Source organism: Mesoplodon bidens, assembly GCF_964165515.1.
Source record: "Mesoplodon bidens genome assembly, chromosome: 3".
Lineage (NCBI taxonomy): Eukaryota > Metazoa > Chordata > Mammalia > Artiodactyla > Ziphiidae > Mesoplodon > Mesoplodon bidens.
Window position 1 is genome coordinate 83,011,147 of NC_138178.1, and position 23,726 is coordinate 83,034,872.

A 23,726-nucleotide genomic window follows, 5' to 3' on the forward strand; every position below is an offset into this window, starting at 1 on the left:
ACTCAGCCTCTAAGGCAAGTGAGCAGGCAGCTGGTGGAAAATATTCCTGTGCAGATTTAGCCTTAGCTTCAAGGCCCCTTGCAGCCTGCTTCTGCTGGCAAGGAAATGGCCTCACACTAAGGAGGAAATATCCGCCTTCCTTCAACCCTAAACCCTGGGAGTCATTCTGGACATCCAGCGAGGTTCCCAGGCCATTTTCCTTTAAGTATTTACACTAAGCAAGTGCTTTTTGCTCATGAACACTTTTTCTCTCAAAAGGATCTTAAAATGGGACTCAACTCCTTTTCAGCCAAAGTTCAGTTAAGAAAATAAAGGCCAACTATTTCCATATTGCAAAGTGAGATGGTAGTGGACTGACAAAGGATGTGGTAGGAAACTAACTGGTTTTGGAGCCTTAAACCCACACCCACTGGAGAGCATCAAAAGGGGCATAAAGTCAGGACATGAGAAGTTGGAAAGGTGGGAAGGGAGGTGATTGGAAGTTGGAGCATTGGAGCTGGGCAGTGACTTTTATCCTTGATGGCAGAGGCTCAGGGGATACTTTCTGATCCCAAATCTATTGAGAGGGATGCTAGTGGGAATTCTCAAAGATCTCAGCATGCATCCCCTGGTTCTTGAAAACTACAGTGGACTGACATCTATCTCAAATTTGGGAATCTACAGAGCGAAAGGCTGTGGCTGGAGCTGTCAGCAGGTGGCTCAGTGAACAGAAGGCTGCTTTGGGGAAGTGATTCTACCCCCACTGACTGAGGGCAAATACGAGTTATTTCCTGTGTGGATCAGGGAGAGAGAGAAAAAATTGATAAGGGGCAGTCACCCAGAGGAGTGAGAAGAAAATGCTGAAGTTGTACCATGGTATGCCCAGGAGTCGAGGGAGAAATTGTAAGTGATCAGCCAGAAGAGATACATTTGTCTACGTCAAGGGCACTGTAGCAACTCTAAACAAGACCCTTCTAATAATAATTCATACATGTATAGATCTTACTAAGGGCCGAGTGTTCTTATCACTAGTTTAGTCCTCCATAACTCTATGAAGCCTATTTTCATCTTTATTTTCCAGATGAAGAAACTGAAGCACAGAGAGGTCAAGTGACTTGCCCAAGGTCACGCAGGTAAAAGTGGCAGAGCTGGGATTCAAATCCAGGCAGTCTAGCTCAAGAGTTTACACTTTTAATCAATACGCTGATGCTGAATCTTCTAGTAGCAATGAAGCCATTACATAGTTCTGTTGGAGGAAACTGTTCAGTTTCTCTGCCAGAACTCCATGACGGAAGCTGGGATCCTGGGTGAGCTCATCCTGGCTGCCCTCTACTCCCCAAGTCCCCGACTCGCCCTTCACTTGGCAACACCTCCCACGTTCTCTCAACATGTTTCCCTAAAGGGCTGCGCTGGGGACGCGGTCATCTCTCCTCTTGGCCCCCAGCCAACTCTAACCTCTGGGGCCTGCGGAACTCAGCACAATCTCCAGATGCTTCCTTGTGGCCCCTGCACCTACACAAGTCCAGTCTCAGTAAGAGCCCCTGGGAATTCTAGCACCTAACAGAGAAGCTACGGGTTCAAGTGTAATGCTCTTTGGTGCTACAGTCAGGGGAGACTCTAGCACTTTTCTATCAACTTTATCTCCTCTTCCATTGGCTCTGAGCCCTCAGTAGCCTGAGGCAGGAGACAGTTCTGATGTAGGGGGAAAATGCCGTACCTGGAGTGGGATGATCTGGGAGGGTCCTGAGCTCTGTACCTGGTACTCAGGTGCAGGCAGATATGTCTCCCTGCACCCACCCCCCGCCCCATGCCATGTGATGTCTGCTGGAGGTCCTCGGATAAGAGAAGTCCTTAATGAAAGTGTTTTTGAGACGACATAAAAATCTAAAAAAATGTATATATATATAGTATATACATAAAAATGTGTAAACATCTGCCTTCATATAAAGATTTATATTTATTTGTATACATGTCTATGTGTATATATATATTTATGTGTGTATATACATTCATATAACTATTTCTATATCTATCTCTATAGCTATCTTTTTTCTCTCTCCCTTCACCCCCCCCCCCCATTTGCAAGATGAAACAGAGAATTTAAAGTCACGGGTGGTCCCTGAAGTTGTAATGCAACCTCTTATGAATGTGTGAGAAAACTGAGACTCAGAGATGCTAAGTGATTTACCCAACATCACACAGCCAGGCACTAGCAAGGCTGGCACTGGTCCAGGTGTCCTGTCTCCTCCCAGTGCGCTGCTCCTCCCCCCTCGCCAGCTGCTTCTGTTTCCCAAGTGCTGAGTATGTTCTTGGCAAGGTACTAGGCACTTCGCCAGTGCTGCCTCAGCCAGCCTCTGTTATTTTTTTTATTCCTCTTTTTTATAAATTAAAAAAATTTTATGTTGGAGTATAGTTGATCTACAATGTTGTGTTAGTTTCAGGTGTACAACAAAGAGGTTCAGTTATACATATATATGTATCTACTCTTTTTCAAATTCTTTTCCCATTTCAGTTATTATAGAATACTCAGCAGAGTTCCCTGTGCTATACAGTAGGTCCTTGTTGGTTATCTATTTTAAATATAGCAGTGTGTGCATGTCAATCTTACACTCCCAATCTCTCCCTTCCCCCCCACTCTTCCACCCTGGTAACCATAAGTTGGTGCTCTAAGTCTGTGAGTCTGTTTCTGTTTTGTAAATAAGTTCATTTGTATCATTTTTTTTAGATTCCGCATATAAGCGATATCATATGATATTTGTCTTTTCCGTCTGACTTACTTCACTTAGTACGATAATCTCCAGGTCCATGCATGTTGCTGCACATGACATTATTTCATTCTTTTCAATGAGTCAGCCTCTGTGTTAAGAGGAGGATACTGAAGGGCACAATGGTTAAGGAACCTAGAAATACAATGGTCTGTGATAGAACTTCCAGGTCTTTCTAATTCTAAAGCCTGAGTGCTTCACAGGACACACAGGCCTCCACCTCGTGTGCCAGCTCCAGTCGACTGGAAGTGGCTGCATGGAGTGCTTGGGGGCTGGGATCTTTCGAATGTGGCCTTTAGTCTCTGGGACCCTGGTCTGTATCCTGTTCACCCCACTCCTTGCAGGGAGCCATTTGGAATTCTCAGCTGAAAGGCTGCTTTTCCGAGCCCTTGCTGCTTGGTGGGCTCTGAACTCCAACTTTACTCCTTTGAAGCCCTTAAGATGCCTACATTTTGTTCAGCCTTTCCCCTACCAGTCACTGCACTGGAATTGGCAAATGCTGCAGTGGGAGAAGGGCTCTCAAATGATGGCTCACCCTGCACTTCTCTTCACTGTGGGCTCTTGGTCCCTCAAGTCCCTGCTTCCTTGGCAGCTCTCTGATGCCTTCAAACAGGTATTTTAAATATCTTCTATTCCTCCAGTTGTTTTAGTAGGAAGGTCATTCTGCCACATGCTAATCCACTTTTACCAGAACTCCCCTACATTAAGATGTGGAGAAACCAAACCTGGAATTTTGATGCTAATTGAGTCATTTGAGAAATTGGCCTCCTCCCAGTGACTCTTCCCTGAACTAGGCTGTACCTCTGAAACCTCTCTACCTTTCAGCTAAGTTACACTGGCACTTCCGTGGTGGAGCTCGGGACAGCTAGCATTCTCTTTACATGAAAGACAATGGACACAATTTCACTGGTGTTGGGGCGTCTAGCCAGCAAAGTTGGGTGAGTGTTACAATGCAGTCTCCAGGCAGAGCTGGCCATCTCAGAGAGTAATTGCTTCCCCTTCTATCACGAAGCTTTACATCCCTGGTTCACAGCCAGGTGCCCAATGGCCACAGCGATGCTCACATGAAGCCTGTTAAGTCCACTTGGGCACAGTTGACCAGGCAGGAGTGTGAGCAGATCTGAGGTTGGTAAATATCTGCCCCCACCATTCCCCATCACTGTCACCCTGTGAAATCTTCTGAGAAACATACCAAGCAAGAGGGGCTGCTGCTAGCTGTGGGCTGTGCTTCTATTTCTCAAACAGTTGGCTCTAAAAGGTCAGAGTAAGTAATGTTGTATAAAAGGAATGAAATGGTGACAAAAATGGACCCGTTTGCAAAGTGCTTGTACAGTATTTATGGCCCAGATACACCATTTAATGCTGTATTTGGAGAATGATTGATGCTTTAGTGACCCCCAATGCTTTGCTTTGCAGGAGCTGGTGACACATAGAGAGGGCACACCCTTGTATTTGGGAGGGGCAGGATAGCCTTCTCCTCTTGGTATCCAAGGGCAAAAGCCTCCTGGACTGTAGCCCTCACTTGTTTTTCTTGTGAATTTGCATCTTTGTATTTTTGCAGCTTCCTTTCCTTTCCTTCCAGCCCATGAGACATCCTTAGCGCAGCCACTAAAGCAGAAAATCGGAGGAAGACAGATGTTGTCCGAGTGTGGTGAGGCTTTCCGGGCGTGGTGAGACTTGACGGGGCACAGATCACAGCTATGTCAATGACAAACAGGAGAAAGACCATGGTCATTGTAAAGTCAGACCTCTCTGGGTCGAAGCCCAGCTCTGTGACTTTCTTGTCCTTGGCCTGTCACTTAACCGTAACAATTTATATTTGTTAATCTTGATATTAGAATATTTAAACATATCAAACTACATAAAATATGACAAACAATATAAAATAGAAAGAAATTTGTTGACAACTTATTTCCAAAACATCACTATTTCTTAGATTGCAGTTAAGCAAGAAGACAGCTTCCACAGCTCTCCAGAAAACATATAGTGTTCTTAGTGGAGTGTTATCAACAAAAATCAGCACAGTTCCACACAATAATGTCTTCAATTTATTATCTTTTCCACAGTGCAAGTCTTTCACAAACCATAAATCCTTTGCAGTTATTGAGTCTATAAACAAGTGCCTGAATTCCCACATCCCCCCAGTTTAGTATATGCTTGTGAATGTTTTAAGTCTCTCCTTCATCGTCTGTTAAAGGAGGGCAATCGTGCCGACGCAGCAGCTTTGCTTTGAGAAGGAAATGAGAGACTGTCTATGAAGAGTGACACATCCACATTCCAGCTTCTCAATTTCTCCAGCTTCCAATCATCACCAGCCTTTTATCACATGGCATCTTAGCCAACCCTGCCTTGCTTACGCCCTGCACCTTGTCACCACCAGAAAAAGCACCTCATCAGAAATCTTAGTTCTGAACGTCCCAGTCTCCAGCCCTTCCACTTGCTCAGGACCCTGTTCTCCCACTGAATCCGGACCTCCTGTCCACGTGGTCTCTGTCCTGGAGGAGGGCAACAAAGTGGACTTCCTACTCCCATGCCTGTCCCCCTACCCTCTTCTCCCCAAAGCAGATAGAGTGATGTCCTCAAAATTTTAAAACCCATCATGTTCTTCCTCTGCTTAAAGCCTTTCAGTGACTTCCTAAGTGGTACCCAATCAACCAAACAGCTAACCCGTAAATGCTGATGAGCACCTACTTTGCGCCAGCTGCCATGTTGCGTGATCTCAGTGCAAAGGATACGTGCAGAGCCTGCTGTCAGCTCCTCCTTGTACCATGATGGAAAATTGCCCACTATGTGTCTGGAACTATCTTGTTGCATCTTTACCATGAAGCAGATCGTTGTCTTCATTTCTCAGGGGATGGAACTGATCCTCAGAGAGGTTAAAGGACTTGCCCAAGATCACACAGCTGGTGTGTGATCACACCAGGAGCTCCCAGCCTGCCTGTTTCTGCCATGCTGTCTTGCTTGGGTAGCTCTAGGGCCATGGCTTAGCCCCATCACTTACTCATGAAGCCACCACCATTAACCATAATAAACCCTGTGGTGTAACACAGGGCATTAAGACCTTGAAGTCACCCCACCTCCAACACAACCCCTTTGTAGAAAATCTTAGACTATTTCCCAGGCAAAAATCTATATTCTGTGTTCTCTCATTGTCTTGTCTCTTGCCAGTACCCTTACTCCAGACTTTTGGTCTTATGGTCTCTTGCTTCTCACTGTCACCAACAATTCTGCATCCAACCATCCTGTGACATAGATGAGATCTGATTATCATCACCATTTTGGATGAAGAAGACAATCAGGCTCAGAGAGTTTAATTTACTTGCTGGTGCCCAGATAGTGAACAAGACTTTGAGTAGAACAAGGCTTTGATCTCAGAACTTCTGCTTAAAGGATTCCATCCCATTATTCCTTGTGGCCATGTCACTGTCATTTCTGCCGGTGGAATTCTGCAGCAGGAAGGGTCAATAGGCTTCATCTAGTGTGTGCTGATGCTGGTTGATTTCAGCAGTTTCTTGTACCTCTGTGTTGGGAAAGACTCTGAGGCTGCATTTAGACTCACCCAGAATGAGTGTCCTGATTAATTAGGCATGTCTGCTAAGTGTGGGGTCATGTATTGGCTGTTCCCAAAATTCTATATCATCTCTCATGTAACATAATGTGGCGGCATCTAGCACAGCGCCTGGGATGGAGTTGAAGCTCAGAAAATGTAGAATATTAGTTGATATACAGGGTTGTTTCCAGGGAAATGAGTAGTGGAAAATACTCATTCCTTTAAAATACCAGCCTCTGCTCTCTCTTGTGTTAGATGGGGTTCAGGAAATAGAAACAGCGGACTAGGGGGTCGAGCACAGTAGGTGAGGTGGTGTAATGCAAAGAATTGGGACTTCGGGGCTGGCATCCCTGGGTTTGAAGTCCCTCTCTGTCATGTGGTAGCTGTGTGACCTTCAGCAAGTCACTCAAATATTATAAACTTCAGTTGTGGAGGCGGTAATGGTACTTATCAAATAAGGTTGTTGAGTGGATTAAATGAGATGATGTATATAAAAGTGACACATACAAAGTGTCCCATAGCCATATGGATATACAGAAAGTGTTCCTGACATATAGGAAGTGTTCCACAGTTGTGAACTAGTAATAGTATGGAGCATGAAATTCATAGCACAGTTCCTGGCACACAAAAGGCACTTGGAAAATTTTTTCTTTCCTCCTGCTGCAAGGAACCAGGCAGAATGTTCTTCCTCTTTTGCCCCAGATCCTCCACCTGCAAAACAGAATCTGCTTCCTTCATGTTCAGGTCTTGGGGTGCCATGGAGATGTCTGTAAAGCTTACAGTCACCCAGATGACAAAAGCAAAGAAAAGATCTGGTCTCTTCTCAAATCATGACCTGCTTCTTCCATTGGAAAGATGCTTACAGATGGCCCCTGTCGGGAGGGGCAGTGAGAGGCTGCATCCTGGGCTCTGGGGTTATTCGCAACAGTTGCAGAAGGACCACCAGCATCCACTTTCAGAGTACTCTGCCAATGCTAAGCACCTCTTGGTCCTGCCCTGCATTCTCGCCTTTTGCTGATCAACTTGCAGTCAACTCAGGAATGTGCTCTGAGCAGAAGAGAAAGTCTAGGTGAGGTGGATGGGGCATTAAGAAAGACGGTTAATTTGCTGGATGCAGAGTCTTTCAGGAAGTGTCTGGAGAGTTTGAAAAATTTTAGACCGATGGACTAAAATAGATACCTAAAAGACTGCTTAGCACTGAAGACAGTGCTAAACTAGCCTTCCCCATTTGAAGCAAAAGCTAGCCTTCCCCACTTGAAGGAGCTCATAATTATTTCCCTGGATTGTTCTAGATTTCTGTGTTTGGGGCTCTTATTTGGAACTAAAGTTGTTTTGAGAAGTTTGGGACTTAGTGGTGAAAAGCACAGGTTTACCCGCCCATTCAGACGTGGGTTCAAATCATGACGCTGTTACTGTCTTGCCTCAGAACAATTAATTTACTCTTCTCTCTTCTACCCTGTAAAGTGGGATCATGACACTTCCTTAGAGCTTATTTGTGAGAAGAAAATAAAATAAATGAATGAATGGAAAGCATGTATCACAGAGCACAACCCGGAGTAGGTGATGGAGCCTGTCACTGACATTACTGACTGACCAGATTTTCGGGGTAGAGGGGGAAGAACTCTTGTTTAGGACTCAGAACATTCAGTTCTTCTGCAGGCTGAACAAGCTCAGAAGTCCCCAACCTCCCCAAACCCTGTGGAGATAATAATATCACTTTGCCTACCTTACCAAGTTGTGAAAATCAACAAAGTAATGGATGAGAAAGGCATGGTTAACTGTAAAGCATTATCCAAGTGGAAGGTGACTTTTTGGGGGGGTTTAGTGAGGTACAATTCACATGCAATAAAGTCCATGCTTTTAAACTGTACAGTTAGATAAGTTATGATAAATGCCTTCAGTGGGGTAGCCATGACCATTGTCAAGGTATAGAACCGTTCCATCACTCCAGAAAAATTCCCTCTTACTCCTTTGCAGTAAATCCCCTTCCCCAATACCCAACCCTTGGCAACTACTGAGCGGCTTTCTGTCCCTGCAGTTTTGTCTCTTGTAGAATGTTATATAAATGGAATCACATGGTGTATAGTCTTCTGTCTGGCTTCTTTTATTTAGCATAATGATTTTGAGATTCACCCACATGCTTGTGTGTACAGGTAGTCTCTTCTTTTTATTATTGAATGATATGGCATTGTATGGTGCTAGAAACTGAACTGTGTCCTCCCTAAATTCATACGTTGAAGGTCTAAGCCCCACAGTATGATAGAAGGTGGAGATGGAGTCACTGGGAGATAATTAGGTTTACATGAGACCATGGGGGTAGAGCTCTCATGATGGGATTAGTGCCCTTATAAGAAGGGACACCAGAGAGCTCTCTCTCTCCATGTCTCAGCTACATGTGGACATGGTGAGAAGGTGGCCATCTGCCAGGCAGGAAGAAAGCTCTCACCAGGACCCAACCATGCTGACACCCTGCTCTCAAACTCCTAGCCTCCTGAACTGTGAGAAAATAAATTTCCATCTTTTAAGCCACGCAGTCTGTGAATTGAGTTATGGGAGCCCGAGCTGATGAAGACATATGGATAGAATTTTTTAAAAAAGAAATTATGGAATATTTCAAATATTTACATTTCTCATATTAATTCCTTTAACACATACCAAAACATTTGATTATAAATATACTGTTCACAAGATCATCACAAGATTAAACATTATGAATTCAGAGCTCTGAATTTGTAAGACATAAAATTTCAAGTGCTGCCATTGCCTTGACATCTCTGAGCCTCACAGGGCCCCAGATACCTCACCAGATGTGCCCCTCACACAGTGGGAAAAGGGTCCTCACCCAGCTAATTCCCCTACCAGTGGCATCAGCTTTGCCGCACAGGGTCCTTACTTCCCTACCAACCCAAGGAGTTATTCAGCAAACCAACACATCCTCCCACTGGAACCAGCGGTCACATCACTATCTTGTCACTACAAAGCCTGCCTCTCACAGCTCCTGGTTGTTCACTCTGTTCCTGAGTGCAGTCCCCATGTGGCCCTGCAAGGTGCTGTGTCCTCCGCCCCCTGGGCTGTGAGTGTATGTAATTAATAAACTTCTGCCAATCTCATCGGTCCAGTGTAGGGCGTTGTACTGGGTGGGCCAAAAAGTTCGTTCAGTAACAACTTATGGAAAACCCGAACAAACTTTTTGACCAAACCAATATATTTATTTAGGGCTGGGGATCCCTCCTTCACTAATGAGGTGAATGGGAGGTGATCAAAACAAGCACATAGTAGATTTTGTGGTTTGGTAACAGGATTTGAAGGTTAACATCCTCACTGGGCATCTCTCTTCAATCCTTTACTGTGGTTCAGTGAGGCTGTGCTGGCTCCCACTTGCAGATAAGGTTAAAAGGCTTAATGTGTGGCCTTATGAATAGGAACTCTCCAAAATATACAAAAAGTTCATGCAGCACAATATCAAAAAACAAACCATGCAATCAAAAAATGGGCCAAAGACCTTAATAGACCTTTCTCCAAAGAAGATACACAGATGGCCGGTAGGCACATGAAAAGCTGCTCAACATCACTAATCATTAGAGAAATGCAAATCAAAACTACAATGAAGTATCACCTCACACCGGTCAGAATGGCCATCATCAAAAATCTACAAACAATACATGCTGGAGAGGGTTTGGAGAAAAGGGACCCTCCTACACTGTTGGTGGGAATGTAAATTGGTACAACCATTCTGGAGAACAGTATAGAGGTTCCTTAAATAACTAAATATAGAACTACCATATGATCCAGCAATCCCACTCCTGGGCATATACCCTGAGAAAACCATAATTCAAAAACATATAGGGCCTCCCTGGTGGCGCAGTGGTTGAGAGTCCGCCTGCTGATGCAGGGGATACGGGTTCGTGCCCCGGTCTGGGAGGATCCCATATGCCGCGGAGCGGCTGGGCCCGTGAGCCATGGCCGCTGGGCCTGCGCATCCGGAGCCTGTGCTCCGCAACGGGAGAGGCCACAACAGTGAGAGGCCCACATACCGCAAAAAGAAAAAAAAAAAAAAAAAACATACAAGCACCCCAACGTTCACTGCAGCACTATTTACAATAGCCAAAACACGGAAACAAGCTAAACGCCCATTGACAGAGAAAGGAATAAAGAAGATGTGGTACATATACACAGTGGAATTTTATTCAGCCACAAAAAAAAGAATGAAATAATGCCATCTGCAGCAACATGGATGGACTTAGAGATTATCATACTAAGTGAAATAAGTCAGACAGAGAAAAACAAATATCATATGATAGCACTCATATGTGGAGTCTAATTTAAAAATGATACAAATGAGTTTATTTACAAAACGGATACCAACTCACAGATCTTGAAATCAAACTTATGGTTACCAAAGGGGAAGCATGGGGGGGAGGGATAAATTAGGAGACTGGGATTAACATATACACAATACTACATATAAAATAGATAACTAACTAATAAGGACCTACTGTATAGCACAGGGAACTCTACTCAATATTCTGTAATGACCTATATGGGAAAAGAATCTGAAAAATAATGGATCTATATAGGTATGATATATATATATAACTGATTCACTTTGCTATACATCTGAAACTAACACAACATTGTTAGTCAACTATACTCCAATAAAAATTTTTTTAATTGTTTCCTGCTGGAACAAGGCTTTATATCCCTTTAGAACAAATCTCTCCAACTCCTAATAAATATCTCAGGTCTTTCCTACGACTTCCTTCCCATTTTCTTTGCAGGTTCATAAAGTGACTTTGTTTTATTTACTCCAGTGAGTCATTAGCATAAGGATCAAAATGACAACCGGTAACAAACAATTAGAGAGAAGAAGCCACATTTTATTTGTTGTTGCATCTCTAGCATCCAGCACATAGACTAGAGCTCTGGAATTGGCTGGTTTTGGTTTTGTGGCTTTTCGAATGATATAACACGCATTTACTATCTGAGGTGAGGGAATATGACACGCAGATTATTTTATTTTAAGGAGAGAGATTTTTCTAGACCTTCCAGTTTAGGTGGGTTGTGACTGAAAAACTAACTAGGAACCCTCTCCCCTCCTCTTGAATCCATTAAAAATAAGCGGGGAAACACTGTTAAAAAGAAAAACTAATTGCAATGGAGCAGGACCCAGTGGGGACCTCCCCATGGCCCCTGCCTCTTGTTTGTAGAAAACCTTTAGCCTCCTAGGCTTTCCCCCAGTTCCAAAGAGCAAATGTAATTAGGGAAGTGGGAAAAAAGGAACATAGTGAAGCAAGACAAAATAATAATAGTTTAGCCATAAAACAAAGTCAAGGACCTTTAGTTCCTCCTCAAGGGCTATAGATAATATTCTAAGCCATATATACCCTTGAGCTGTTTTGCAGACACTGAAAATCCCACCAGGTGGAAGAAGTTAACTGCATGCTGACCACAAGCCCACAGACCTCAGACCGGTTGGAACCTGATGGTTGATGTTGATTCCCAAAACACCACCCTGTTACCTCACTGCCAACCAATCCAGAAGGATGTACACAGGCTCATCTGGCACATTACATCCTCACCCCTAATGTTGCCTTTAAAAACCCTTCCCTGAAAGCTATCGGACAGTTTGGGTCTATTGAGCCTGAGCCGTCTGTTCTCCTTGCTTGGCGCCACGTTGGGCACCTTGGAATAAACGCCACACTTTCCTTCATCACAACCTGGTGTCAGTAGATTATCTTTGCTGTGCATTGGGCAAGTGGACCCAAGTTTGCTTTGGTAACAAAATCAATAACAAACTCCTATGCTCAACATCACTAATTATTAGAGAAATACAAATCAAAACTACAATGAGGTATCACCTCACGCCGGTCAGAATGGCCATCATCAAAAAATCTACAAACAATAAATGCTGGAGACGGTATGGAGAAAAGGGAACCCTCCTGCACTGTTGGTGGGAATGTAATTGATACAGCCACTATAGAGAACAGTATGGAGGTTCCTTAAAAAACTAAAAACAGAAATACCATGTGACCCAGCAATCCCACTACTGGGCATATACCCCGAGAAAACCATAATTCAAAAGGACACATGTACCCCAGTGTTCATTGCAGCACTCTTTACAATAGCCAGGACATGGAAACAACCTAAGTGTCCAATGACAGAAGAATGGATAAAGAAGAAGTGGTACATATATACAATGGAATATTACTTAGCCATGAAAAGGAATGAAATTGGGTCATTTGTAGAGATGTGGATGGACCTAGAGTCTGTTATACAGAGTAAAGTAAGCCAGAAAGAGAAAAGCAAATATCATATATTAATGCATATACGTGGAATCTAGAAAAAATGGTACAGATGAACCTATTTGCAGGGTAGGAACAGAGACAGATGTAGAGAATGGACATGTGGACACAGGAAGGAAGGGGAGGGTGGGATGAACTGGGAGATCAGGATTGACGTATATACACTACCATGTGTGAAATAGCTAGCTAGTGGGAACATGCTATAAAGCACAGGAGGCTCAGCTCAGTGCTCTGTGATGACCTAGGTGGGTGGGATGGGGGTCGGGGTGAGGGAGGCCCAAGAGGGAGAGGATATAGGTATACATATAGCTGATTCACCTCATTGTACAGCAGAAACTAACACAACATTGTAAAGCAATTATACTCTAATAAAAAATTTTAAAAATTAAAACAATAAAAACCTCTTGCAGGGGGGCAGGAAGGAACATACAGGTTGCATTATAGGTTCTCCATAAAACCTAGCCTAGTACTGGAAAAATATTAGAATATTTCAATATTCTTCTTAAAATTGATAGTTAAAATATCTGCCCAGTGTGATAGTTAATTTATGTGCCAACTTGGCTAGATTATGATCCCAGCTGTTTGGTCAAACACAAGTTAGATGTTTCCATGAAGGTATTTAAATATATATATATATATATATATATATTTAAATACAGTTTTGTATCCTGCTTTTATAAACATCACATTTGGAGCACTTTACCATACCATTAAGTATTCTTCGAGGAAATGATTTTATTTATTTATTTATTTATTTGGTTGCACCAGGTCTTAGTTGCAGCAGGTGGGCTCCTTAGTTGAGGAACGCAGGCCCTTTAGTTGTGGCATGCAAACTCTTAGTTACGGTGTGCATGGGGGATCTAGTTGCCTGACCAGGGATCGAAGCCAGGCCCCCTGCATTGGGAGCACAGAGTCTTAACCACTGCGCCACCAGGGAAGTCCCCTCTGTGAAGGTGTATTTAAATGTGATTAGTATTTAAATCAGTAACTTTGAATAAAGCTGATTACCCTCCATAATGTCCATGAGCCTCATCCAATCAGTTGAACGTCTTAAGAGCAAAGACAGAGGTTCCCCAAAGTGGAATGAACTCTTTTCAAGACTGAAGCATAGAAACCCTGCCTGAGTTTCCAGACTATTGTCCTGGGGATTCAGACTCAAGACTGCAACATCAACTCTTCCCTGAATTTACAGCCTGCAGGCCCACCCTGCAGATTTCAGACCTGTTGACAGAGATAGATAGATAGATGATAGATGATAGATAGATAGTTAGATAGATAGATAGATAGGTAACCTCATACTGTTTTTATTTCCCCTCTGGAGAACACTGACTAATAATTTTACTATATCCCAGCAGCAGGGCTATAGTTATGTTTCACTATATCCTGGCAACAGGGATATAGTCATGTTTATAATTATAGTAAAATATATTGTGGTAATCATCTCATAAGTCAAATCATTATGCTGTACACCTTAAAATTATACAGTGCTGCATGTCCATTATATCTCAATAAAACTGGAAGGAACAAAAAAGAATTTCAATTCGGGAGACACAGATTCACGTAAAACTGAGTGTTCCGAGAGAGAGAGTCAGGGGCTTATAAAGACAAAAAGCCACAGGCTGACAAAAATTGCCTGATGAGAATTATGACTGACTCTGATACGAGTCCGGAAATACTTGTCCTTAAGGGATCACAAGTTATTTTAGGGTAGGGTCCAAGAAGTATCTTGAGTTTCTGGCAGATGTTCTGGATGACTTCATTAGGACAATAAATGGTCAAAAGGTCAGATTCCATCCAGGCTGAGACGTGCATATGTCACACCCCTTAATGGCCTCCCAGCTCCACTTTAGAGAGAGCCCTCTTTAGGGAGCATTACCGACTCCATTTTTATTTTTCTTTCACAAAAGGCAGTATGAAATTTGTCCCTGACTTCTGCTGAAGTGAGCAACTGTACAATACCATACAAAGCGAAGAAACTTCGTTTTCTATTACAAGTTAATCACTGAGGGGATGTTGCCTACAAGTTTAAATTATACACAATGGCCCATCTCTGGGAACCCTGCCTCCCAGGTAATGAGCATTAAGCTAAAGTACCTTTGTTTAGCTCCCAGGAAGCATGCTGACCAGGCCCACCTGTGAATGACTGCAGGGAGGAAAAAGAGGAAAACAGTAACACCTCCCCTCAGGAGGCTGATGGGAACCAGGAAGTGTTTGACTTTACTCCCTCCCCTTTCAGTATAAAAGAAGCCTGAATTCTAACTCGGGCTAGATGGTTCTTTGGGACATGAGTCTCCCATCTTCTCAGCCTGCCAGCTTTGCAAATAAGGTCGCTATTCCTTGCTCCAACAACTCGTCTCTCAATTTATTGGCCGGTCCTGCAGCGAGCAGTATGACTAACACAGTGACCCCACCTCAGCTTGAAGCCATTCAGGTGAGCTTCAACTCACTGGCTAGTATTGTATGGATAACAGAGTTTGCCATAGATTCCTTCCTTGCAGGCGAAGCAAAGTCTGTGCCACTTGTAAATTAGCATCGCTACCTGTACTAAGGTATGTGCTGTCGGGGAGAAAAAAAACCTTCCTCTATCCTTCTAGGTTCGTCTGACTGGTCTCAGGATAAAATTGATGTGAGACAGATTAACAGGAGAAAAACAAAAAAAAGCTTACTAACATGTTTACTTCCTGTATACATGGGAGAGACCCAGGAAAACTGAGTAACTCACCAGAATGGCTAAAAACCTCCCCTTAAATACCATCTTCAGCTAAAGACAAAAGAGGATGTTACGGGTAGTGGTTTGGGACTACAAAGTGAAGGAAGGCAATTCACATGGAGATGGAAAAGCAAATGTTTGGAACTCCCTGTAAAAATCTGGAGTGCTCTTTACCGCACCTAGCCCATATTCCTTCTAGGTGTCTCTGGTGATGGCGGTCTTCTCGGACCGGGCCCTTTATCTAAACTCTTCAACAGTTAAGGGGGTGGTAAAAAGAAAGACTTCCTGAGTCTTCCACTTCTTAAAATTATTCAGCCTAAAATAATTCTCGTGCCAAAGAGACACGTTTAGGGGTGACAAATTTTGCTTCCTTACAGTGCCTTGGGCCAGATAGCAAAGGTTAATATGGAAACACAAGGAGGAAGCCACCTGCCTTCCCAAGGTCGTCCCTAATGCTTTGGGGGACTCAGCTAGATGCCTGAACCTGAGATTTGGGGGAGTTCAGCTGAGACCAACTTCTTTTGCTAAGTCAGGGTCCTGCTGATCGTAGCTCTGATTAAGTGTTGGCTAAGACAAACCCAAAGGATTTGGTGCCCACCAATTTCAAGTTTAGTTGGACTGGTTACAGTGGCCGATGTTGGGGCTAAAGCTCCTTCCGGAATGAGGGGTGGAATTGTGGGGAAGCAAAATTTCCTGGGATTCCTCAGCGATCTTGTAAAAAGCCCTGGCCCTCTGAGACTCTTTGTGCAGTGTGAGATTCACATCTACAGCCATTTGTCTAGTTAATTGCTCTGATCTGAAAGGATTCATAAAGTCTCATCCCCCCAGGAGGACCAAATAGTTACAGCTCTGAGTAGGTCCCCGAAGGTGCACCATCTCCCTAGGAATTCACATTTCAAGGAGGAATGAGGACCAGAAACTTGGAGACTCCGGGTCTGGCCCCTGGAGAGATTTCATCACTGGCAAAGCCCATTAGCTGTTCCCAGGAAATAAAAATAGAATCTGGGTAATAAAATAACGTCTAACCTTTTTTGCCTTTGTGCTTAGTCTGCTTTCACTGGCTTACAGGGGGCTTCGTGCAGAGGCCTCGCATCCAGCACTTCAGACCCGAGTTCCGAGTTCCGGGTGTGAAATATCTGCGCCAATGCTCCAGCTGGGGGTGGGAGGTCCGACCGTATGCAGGAACGCTGCACACGACACCCCCAATCAAGATGGCGGTGGCGGGCCATGTGGGCACTGCGATGGGGAGCAGCTGCGCCTGCGCCTGCTCCTGCGCCTGCCCCGCGAGAACTCCACCCCCTCCCCTGCTGAGGGGATCCCTGTGAAGCAGCCACGCCCACGGCCTCTTGAGCGGGAGCTTGTGCCTCTGCATTCTTTGATCAAAGAAAGAGTAAAGCTTTCTTTTGCTTCTGAACCCAACTCATTCTAATGGTGGGGGCAACACTGGGCAGAAGGACCCTTGTTGGGGTGGGTAACAGTTTTACTTACATACCAAAGGCCAGAGTGAGGAGGAGATGCTTCCCAGGAGAGAAGGACGGCTAACTCCCGCCCCTTCACAAGCAGCAGGGAAAACCAGTTTCCTCCCGCCCTTCACCTGCTGACTTAGAACAACTGACCTGTTCTCACCGTGTTGCCCCAGGTGCAGGCCTGGGCGAGGGGGGAAGGCCTGTGTATTTACTGTGAGATATTAATAAGAACTCTGTCTGCGATCACAATACGCTGTGGGTGCTTTCAGGATGAAATTAAAGAGTATTAAAAGCCCAGCCAAAAGGAGAGAGTGTCTCAAAGAGGTCAGTTATACTGAATGCCAAGAGGAATGAGAAATTCAGTTAGACAAGGACTGGAAAGGTGTCACTTTGATTTAGCGATGTGGAAGTCATCGGTGACTTCGGAGTAGTTTTGAGAGAATGCGGGAAGGAGAAGACAGCCTAGAGCGGGTGGGGATACAGGCAAATCTTTCAAGAAGTTTGTCGTGAGAAATGAGATTGCCTGGTACACATGAGAGGGAAAAAACAGGGTGAAAAGTTTACAGAGAGAGGAGATTTGAAATCGACCTTGTGAAGAAAGAAGATGCAAATTAGCTAAATAAAAGTAGTAGAATAACTTTCTTCAGCAGCACGTAGATGCCTGGGTGAAGGTAAGGGGGGAGAATGATAAGCAATCTCTTATGAAGTTCTGCCAACTAAGTACACTGAAAGGACAGAAGAAAAGGGAATAAAGGATGTAAGTAAGAGTCACTAACATTTTAGCTCTTGGAATTGTTGGGAAGGAAAACACTTCCTCTACCCTCTTACGTTCATTAATTGGGAATCTGCAAATTAAATTGACAAAAGCAGATTACCATGAGAAAAAAACATTTAACTGTGGATGACTACATGCAGGGGTTCACAAAGAAACGTGATTTGAAGGGCTGGCTACAACTGGGGGCTTATATACTACTTAAGTGACAGGGAGTAGGAGAAAGGCATCTTCTGAAAAACATGACTTCTTGGTGGGGGGAGGGAAGGGCACTTATGGGAGAACAAATGACATTTAGGAAAGATAAATGTTACATTAGGAGAATATACGGGAGATATGGTAGTTTTAGGAAAATGTCTGTTTGAGTCTGGTGCTTGGAACTCTTCTCTAAGACTGTTTCCAAAAAGTAAGTAAGTAAATAAATAGAAAAGGTGAAAAGTCTTAGGGAAATTTTATTTCTCCATGAGGAAAGATCTATGAATCAGTGTTTAAAGTTATATATACTAAGTTTTATGGCACTAGAACAATTGTAATACATCCAAACATTGACAATAAGGACTTCCCTGGTGGCACAGTGGTTAAGAATCCTCCTGCCAATGCAGGGAACACAGGTTCGCCCTGGTCCGGGAAGATCCCACATGCCATGGAGCAACTAAGCCTGTGCGCCACGACTACTGAGCCTGTGCTCTAGAGCCCGCATGCCACAACTACTGAAGCCCGCGCGCCTAGAGCCCAGGCTCCGCAACAAGAGAAGCCACCACGATGAGAAGCCCGTAGCCCCCGCTCGCTGCAACTAGAGAAAGTCCGCATGCAGCAACGAAGACTCAACACACTCAAAAATAAATAATATTAAAAAACCCCCAAAACATTGACAATAGCCATAGCAGCAGTATATCCAAATGATGTCTGTCTAAATCTTTAGGTCTATATATCGTGATAAAATTGCAAATAGAAAAAAGCTATCAATCAACACCACTATATATTAATGACAAGTTTGGTTGTCTGGGTGCTGGTATCAGGGCTCAGTTTGAGTATGTAAAACTCAACAGTATTTTGATTCACAAAAATCTGATTAAAAGTAAGTTAGATGCAGAGAAACATGGTTTAAAATACTATATAAATTTTCATCATACATATATAATACAAGAATATTTTCCTTTAATCCAGATTTTCACGTCGTGTTTAATGGGAAACAACTAAAATGTTATGCAAACAACCCAGGAGGGAAATTTTTACTATTTATCTTTTAGATCATATAATCTTTCTTCAAAATCTGTACATATTCTCATGATGTTTTCAAAACTAGATCTTGATTTAGATTTGACTCATCAGTAGCTCCTAGATGAGAAGCTCTATAGCATGCTGATTCAATTCAGCAGCAGCTGAAAAGAAAAAGAAAGGATTATATTCTTTACCTAAAATACTTGAGTTAACTAAATATAAGTTAGTAAAAAAAAACCCTGAGACCTTTCTAAGCGTTCAGAAGAATGAAAAGCATCTATACACGACATAACACAAAATACAAGATTACTAGTATATAATTTGCCTGTGGTTGCACGATGAATTAATTGGTCTTGTGGCTGAGTATCAGAGCTTCTGGCTTTCTCATTCGTCATTCATTTACTCAACAACCATCTGCTAAGGTGCTGTGACAAGCACTGAAATTACAAGATGAAGGTGACACAGTCCACCCTGAAAAATCATACTATAAACTGGAAAAACAGACAAACAGGCAATTTCCATACAGAGTCATAAATACTATGACAGGTATAAAAGAGGGTACAAGGAACACTCAGAAGTGACACCCAGCTTTGTGTCAATACTGTCAGCTTTTTGGTGGAGGTGGTATGTAAGTGGATACCTGAAGGACAAGGGAAAAGTACGGGAGATGGAGGGAAGAGGCAAATACGAAGACTAAAGGTGAGGAAGAGCACCTGTGGGATTGCAAGCAGTCTATTTGACTAGATGTAGAGCAAAGGGGCAGAGGAAGGTAGTAAAGAGATAAGGCTGAATACTATGGCAGGACCCAAACTGATTTGGGTGTTTTTATTCCATGATAAGGAATTTGGAATTTTTCCTGAGAGCGAAAGATAAACCAATGACAAAGTCAATGACAGGAAATTTTAATGTCAGCCACTAAGTGACATCTACACGGACGTGACTGCTTGAGTCTGGGTTTTTTGGCCTTAATCACTGCCAGAAACTTGAGAAGTTGATAAACCCCATGTTTTCTAATAGTGTCAGTGTGCAGGTTGACAGTTCCACAGGGATGGCAGAAGTAGGGAGGAAGGATATAGCCAGAAATAAAAAGAAATACATAGACTTTTTGAGATTTTTTTTAAAGCTGTGGAACATGATGAATAAATGAGGAATCAGGATATTTTTCATTTTGAATGTTCATTCTTTCACATTTTTTCATTAGATATGTATAAGAAAAGATATTTAACCTATCAATAGTATCTGTCATCCAAACAATGGAAAGAGATGCCATTTACTACTGAATATTTACAGTTTATTTCAGAAATCAATGTCTAAATTTAATTCATAAATTTCAGCAACATACCTTTTTCTAGTACTCTAGTTATATTTTTTTCCATCTCCTGCCACATCTGAAATAAGTCAAATATTATTTAAGTTAGACAAGAGACATTTTTGTAGGAATGATGTATAGCTTATGAAATGTGGCCTTTAAATAATACTTCTAGAGACTAGACCTAATTTGAGGATTGCTTAAATAGAAAAATAATCACATCAATAAAATAAAATAAATTCCTACTTATTTTGATTTAGATAATAAAGAACATATATATGTAATGTTATTTAGATTAATCGGATAAAAAGTACAATAAATATCAGTCTACTGAATATACATAATTTCAGAGGGTGATATTTGATCTTATTGGTACAAACAAGTTTAAACGATTAAAGTCATATATATATTACAATGAATGCATTACTTTGCAATTCTTAGAAAAATTGCTCTTTCTAAAAGTTTAATCAGTTTTTTACTCTACTGGATCTTTCCTTAAAATGAGTTTTCCTTTCTTACACTTCTATATAACTAAAATTTTAAGGTATGTTCTATGGTAATAATTTTTCAACATAGAATCTTAAATCCATAAAATGGAGAAAATGGTTCCGTTGTAATGTCATGTCAAAATTCTACGGGCAAAAAATTAAGTAAAGGTATTTTGCTGTCTATATTAAGACTGAAACATTTATTTCAGAAAATCTGCTTGAAGAAAGGAAAAGTAGAGGCTAGAGCCAGTTTTCAAACTCAGTTTCTGATTCATGACTTTCTAGAATTAGAAACAAGGAAAACAATACATAATTCTTTAACTGTAACTTTGTTTCCATTCTAGAAATTAGGGCCAACTTTTTGAAACATTTGACTAATTATAGTTATCTACTTAATTATGAAATGTGTGGGAACATTTCAAACTGTATTACAAGTGTCTCCACCTAGAGTGTTCTTTTAAAAATCTTTCTTATAAAAGGCACCCTCTCACTAAACAGGGTCTCAAATAGTATACTGAACATGACAAACACTGTGATGATAAGGATATCATGATAGCCAACGCCTTTGTAAATTTTAGGTGCGAAGAAAAATTTTTTGGCTATCAGGTTTCCCAATATTTTCAGAGACTGTTTTCCATAACACTTTTCTGACAACAGCACTGTAGAGAGGCCCTATGAAATGAATAATGTGACAACATTACTAGACAGGTTTTGTGAAATAACTCATAACAGATGAAGGAAGAAGCCTTTACTGAAATAATTTTTTATTACCATTAATAAACACTGCAAAATGTAGGTCACGTTTGTACATGCGTTGAATTAGGGAATGACCCGTGTAAGATTACTCTCTTTTCCCCAAAAAGCTCTTTTTCTCAATATGTACTTCCAAGACCCTTATGTTGATTTCTAGGTGAAGATCATGTTCACCTGGGGGAAGTAGTTGGAAGTCGAACATTAATAAGGAGAACAGGGCTTCCCTGGTGGTGCAGTGGTTGAGAGTCCACCTGCCGATGCAGGGGACACGGGTTCTTGCCCCGGTCCGGGAAGATCCCACATGCTGCCGAGCGGCTGGGCCCGTGAGCCATGGACGACGAGCCTGCGCGTCTGGAGCCTGTGCTCCACAACGGGAGAGGCTGCAACAGTGAGAGGCCCGCGTACCGCAATAAATAAATAAATAATAAGGAGAACACACCTGCATTTTTCTTTAAACTTTTCCATTTAACAAAAACACAGAAAGGTGAGAAAATTATACAAAGGAAAACAATATATCAGCAAGTTTTAATTTTAAAGATTTTTAGTTAGAAGGATTCTCTCACAACTGGTAGTTTCCAAACTATGTCCCATAGTAATGGAAGGTCCCCCACTGAGGACACTGCAGGACTGAAGGAAAAAGAAGTCACAGCTTCAGGGTCTCCGCCACTCCTTTAGCTAAACAGCTCTATATTTGTCTCTGTTTTATATAATACAGTTTCATGCACAATGTTTTTTTTTAAAAAGAAAGGTTCTTTTCCTTGAAAGAAAATTTTTTAAGGTATGAGAGTCATTGAGTCCCTAATTTTACAAAAGCGGTAACAAAGGCTCAGAGAGACTTTGTCACAAAGCCAACGTGTCACAAAGCCAACAGCCTTCTCACTGAGTCTAGAGGGAGTTCTACGCCAGCTACTTCCTCAGATTAAGAAAAAAACACATAGATTTTTAACTATAACTCAGAGAAAATGAATATGTAAAACTTTGTCATGTAGCTCAATAACGTTTGATGCATGAGACATGAAATAGTAGCTTTCTAACTAAATTATATGTTTTAAAGGCATGAACAAGAATAAATGATCATAACTCCTATTAGTAGCAGTCAATATATTTAATTTATAAAGCACAGATTTTTTTTTTTTTTAACCACAGGACAGGGAACTTGAAGGAGAAAATCTTTAGTTGAATCACACAGGCCAAAATTAAGGAGATTCTTCTTCTTTTTTTAAAAATTATTTATTTATTTATTTTTGCGGTACGCGGGCCTCTCACTGTTGTGGCCTCTCTCGTTGCGGAGCACAGGCTCCGGACGCGCAGGCTCAGCGGCCATGGCTCACGGACCCAGCTGCTCCGCGGAATGTGGGATCTTCCCAGACCGGGGCACGAACCCCTGTCCCCTGCATGGGCAGGCAGATTCTCAACCCCTGCGCCACCAGGGAAGCCTGAGGAGATTCTTCTTTAAAAGGATATTCGTTTCCTCCAAATAAAACTTGGTTTACCGAAATGAGTCAACAAATGAATTATCCACGTTGTGGGTTATTTATGGCAAAATTTAAAACACAAAACAGATTTCTCTTTACTATCTAGCATACTTCAATCTCTCATCATTAGTTTGTATGTACAAAAAACATGAGTGTAATCGCAATTAGAATTTAAATCCAGTCAGAAATTACAGGCTAATTCCTTGGCCTAAGGTTTCAACGTGAGGACTTACACTCCTACCCTCCTCATGAGAGGAGGGGAGATTTACCCAATGCGTGAATTTGGGAGAAGGAACTAAGAAGTGCTGGCTTGCTTCCGAATCTCTTCTTTGAGAAGGTGTGTGTGCCCTCAGCACCGGGAACTGGGGTCTGCTCTCATGGCCGCAGTAAGCAGCCTGCCCTGGGGCGGGGGTCAAGCATTTGCTTCCTCCCCTTAGGCCTAATTTGGGATGAAGTATTCTGAGGCCCACTGTGACTGCACACCTAAAGCACGTCCTCCAATTCGTTAGTTATGTGTCAGTAACAAAGCTCCTTAGTTGATCTCCAGCTGCTGACTCCCGCGTGCTGAACTCAGAAGGGGAAGAGAAGTGTCATCTGCCACCTACCCACCACAGCTCCAACAAGGCAGAGGACCACACGACACTGAGGGAACGTTTTCTTCTTCTTCCCTGACTTTATAATTAATGTACATTGTTCAAGACAACCCCCACTATAAAGTAGGGGAAAGGTGAAAGGAACATTTTAGAAAGAAACGTAGTGAAGCCAGTAACAATATGAAGCACAACAAGTATGTGCTCGTTCACCCAACCGTAATATATTACTGTTAAATTATATCTGAGACTGCAGGCTGGAAAATAATGTTGCACTCTCTTTTTAAGACCAATTTGATAAATATATACACACCACACCCATACACATGCACACTCATTTCCAAAG

At 42.4% G+C, this 23,726-nt stretch overlaps 1 protein-coding gene across 4 annotated transcripts in view; it reads right to left on the bottom strand.

Moving 5' to 3' along the window:
• Nucleotides 1-18,653: 18,653 nt before the first annotated feature.
• LOC308614818 (ankyrin repeat domain-containing protein 26-like) overlaps nt 18,654-23,726 on the bottom strand; it is an 86,770-nt gene continuing 81,697 nt past the window's right edge. For 2 of the 4 annotated variants that reach the window (XM_081229581.1, XM_081229580.1), the window contains 2 exons: nt 20,108-20,153; nt 18,654-18,926 (listed from right to left, as the gene is read on the bottom strand). In XM_081229581.1, the coding sequence (XP_081085707.1) occupies nt 18,883-18,926; nt 20,108-20,153 (90 nt within the window). In that variant the 3' untranslated portion in view covers nt 18,654-18,882. The remainder of the gene's footprint in view (nt 18,927-20,107; nt 20,154-23,726) is intronic. The other 2 variants (XM_081229584.1, XM_081229583.1) reach the window with 2 other exon arrangements.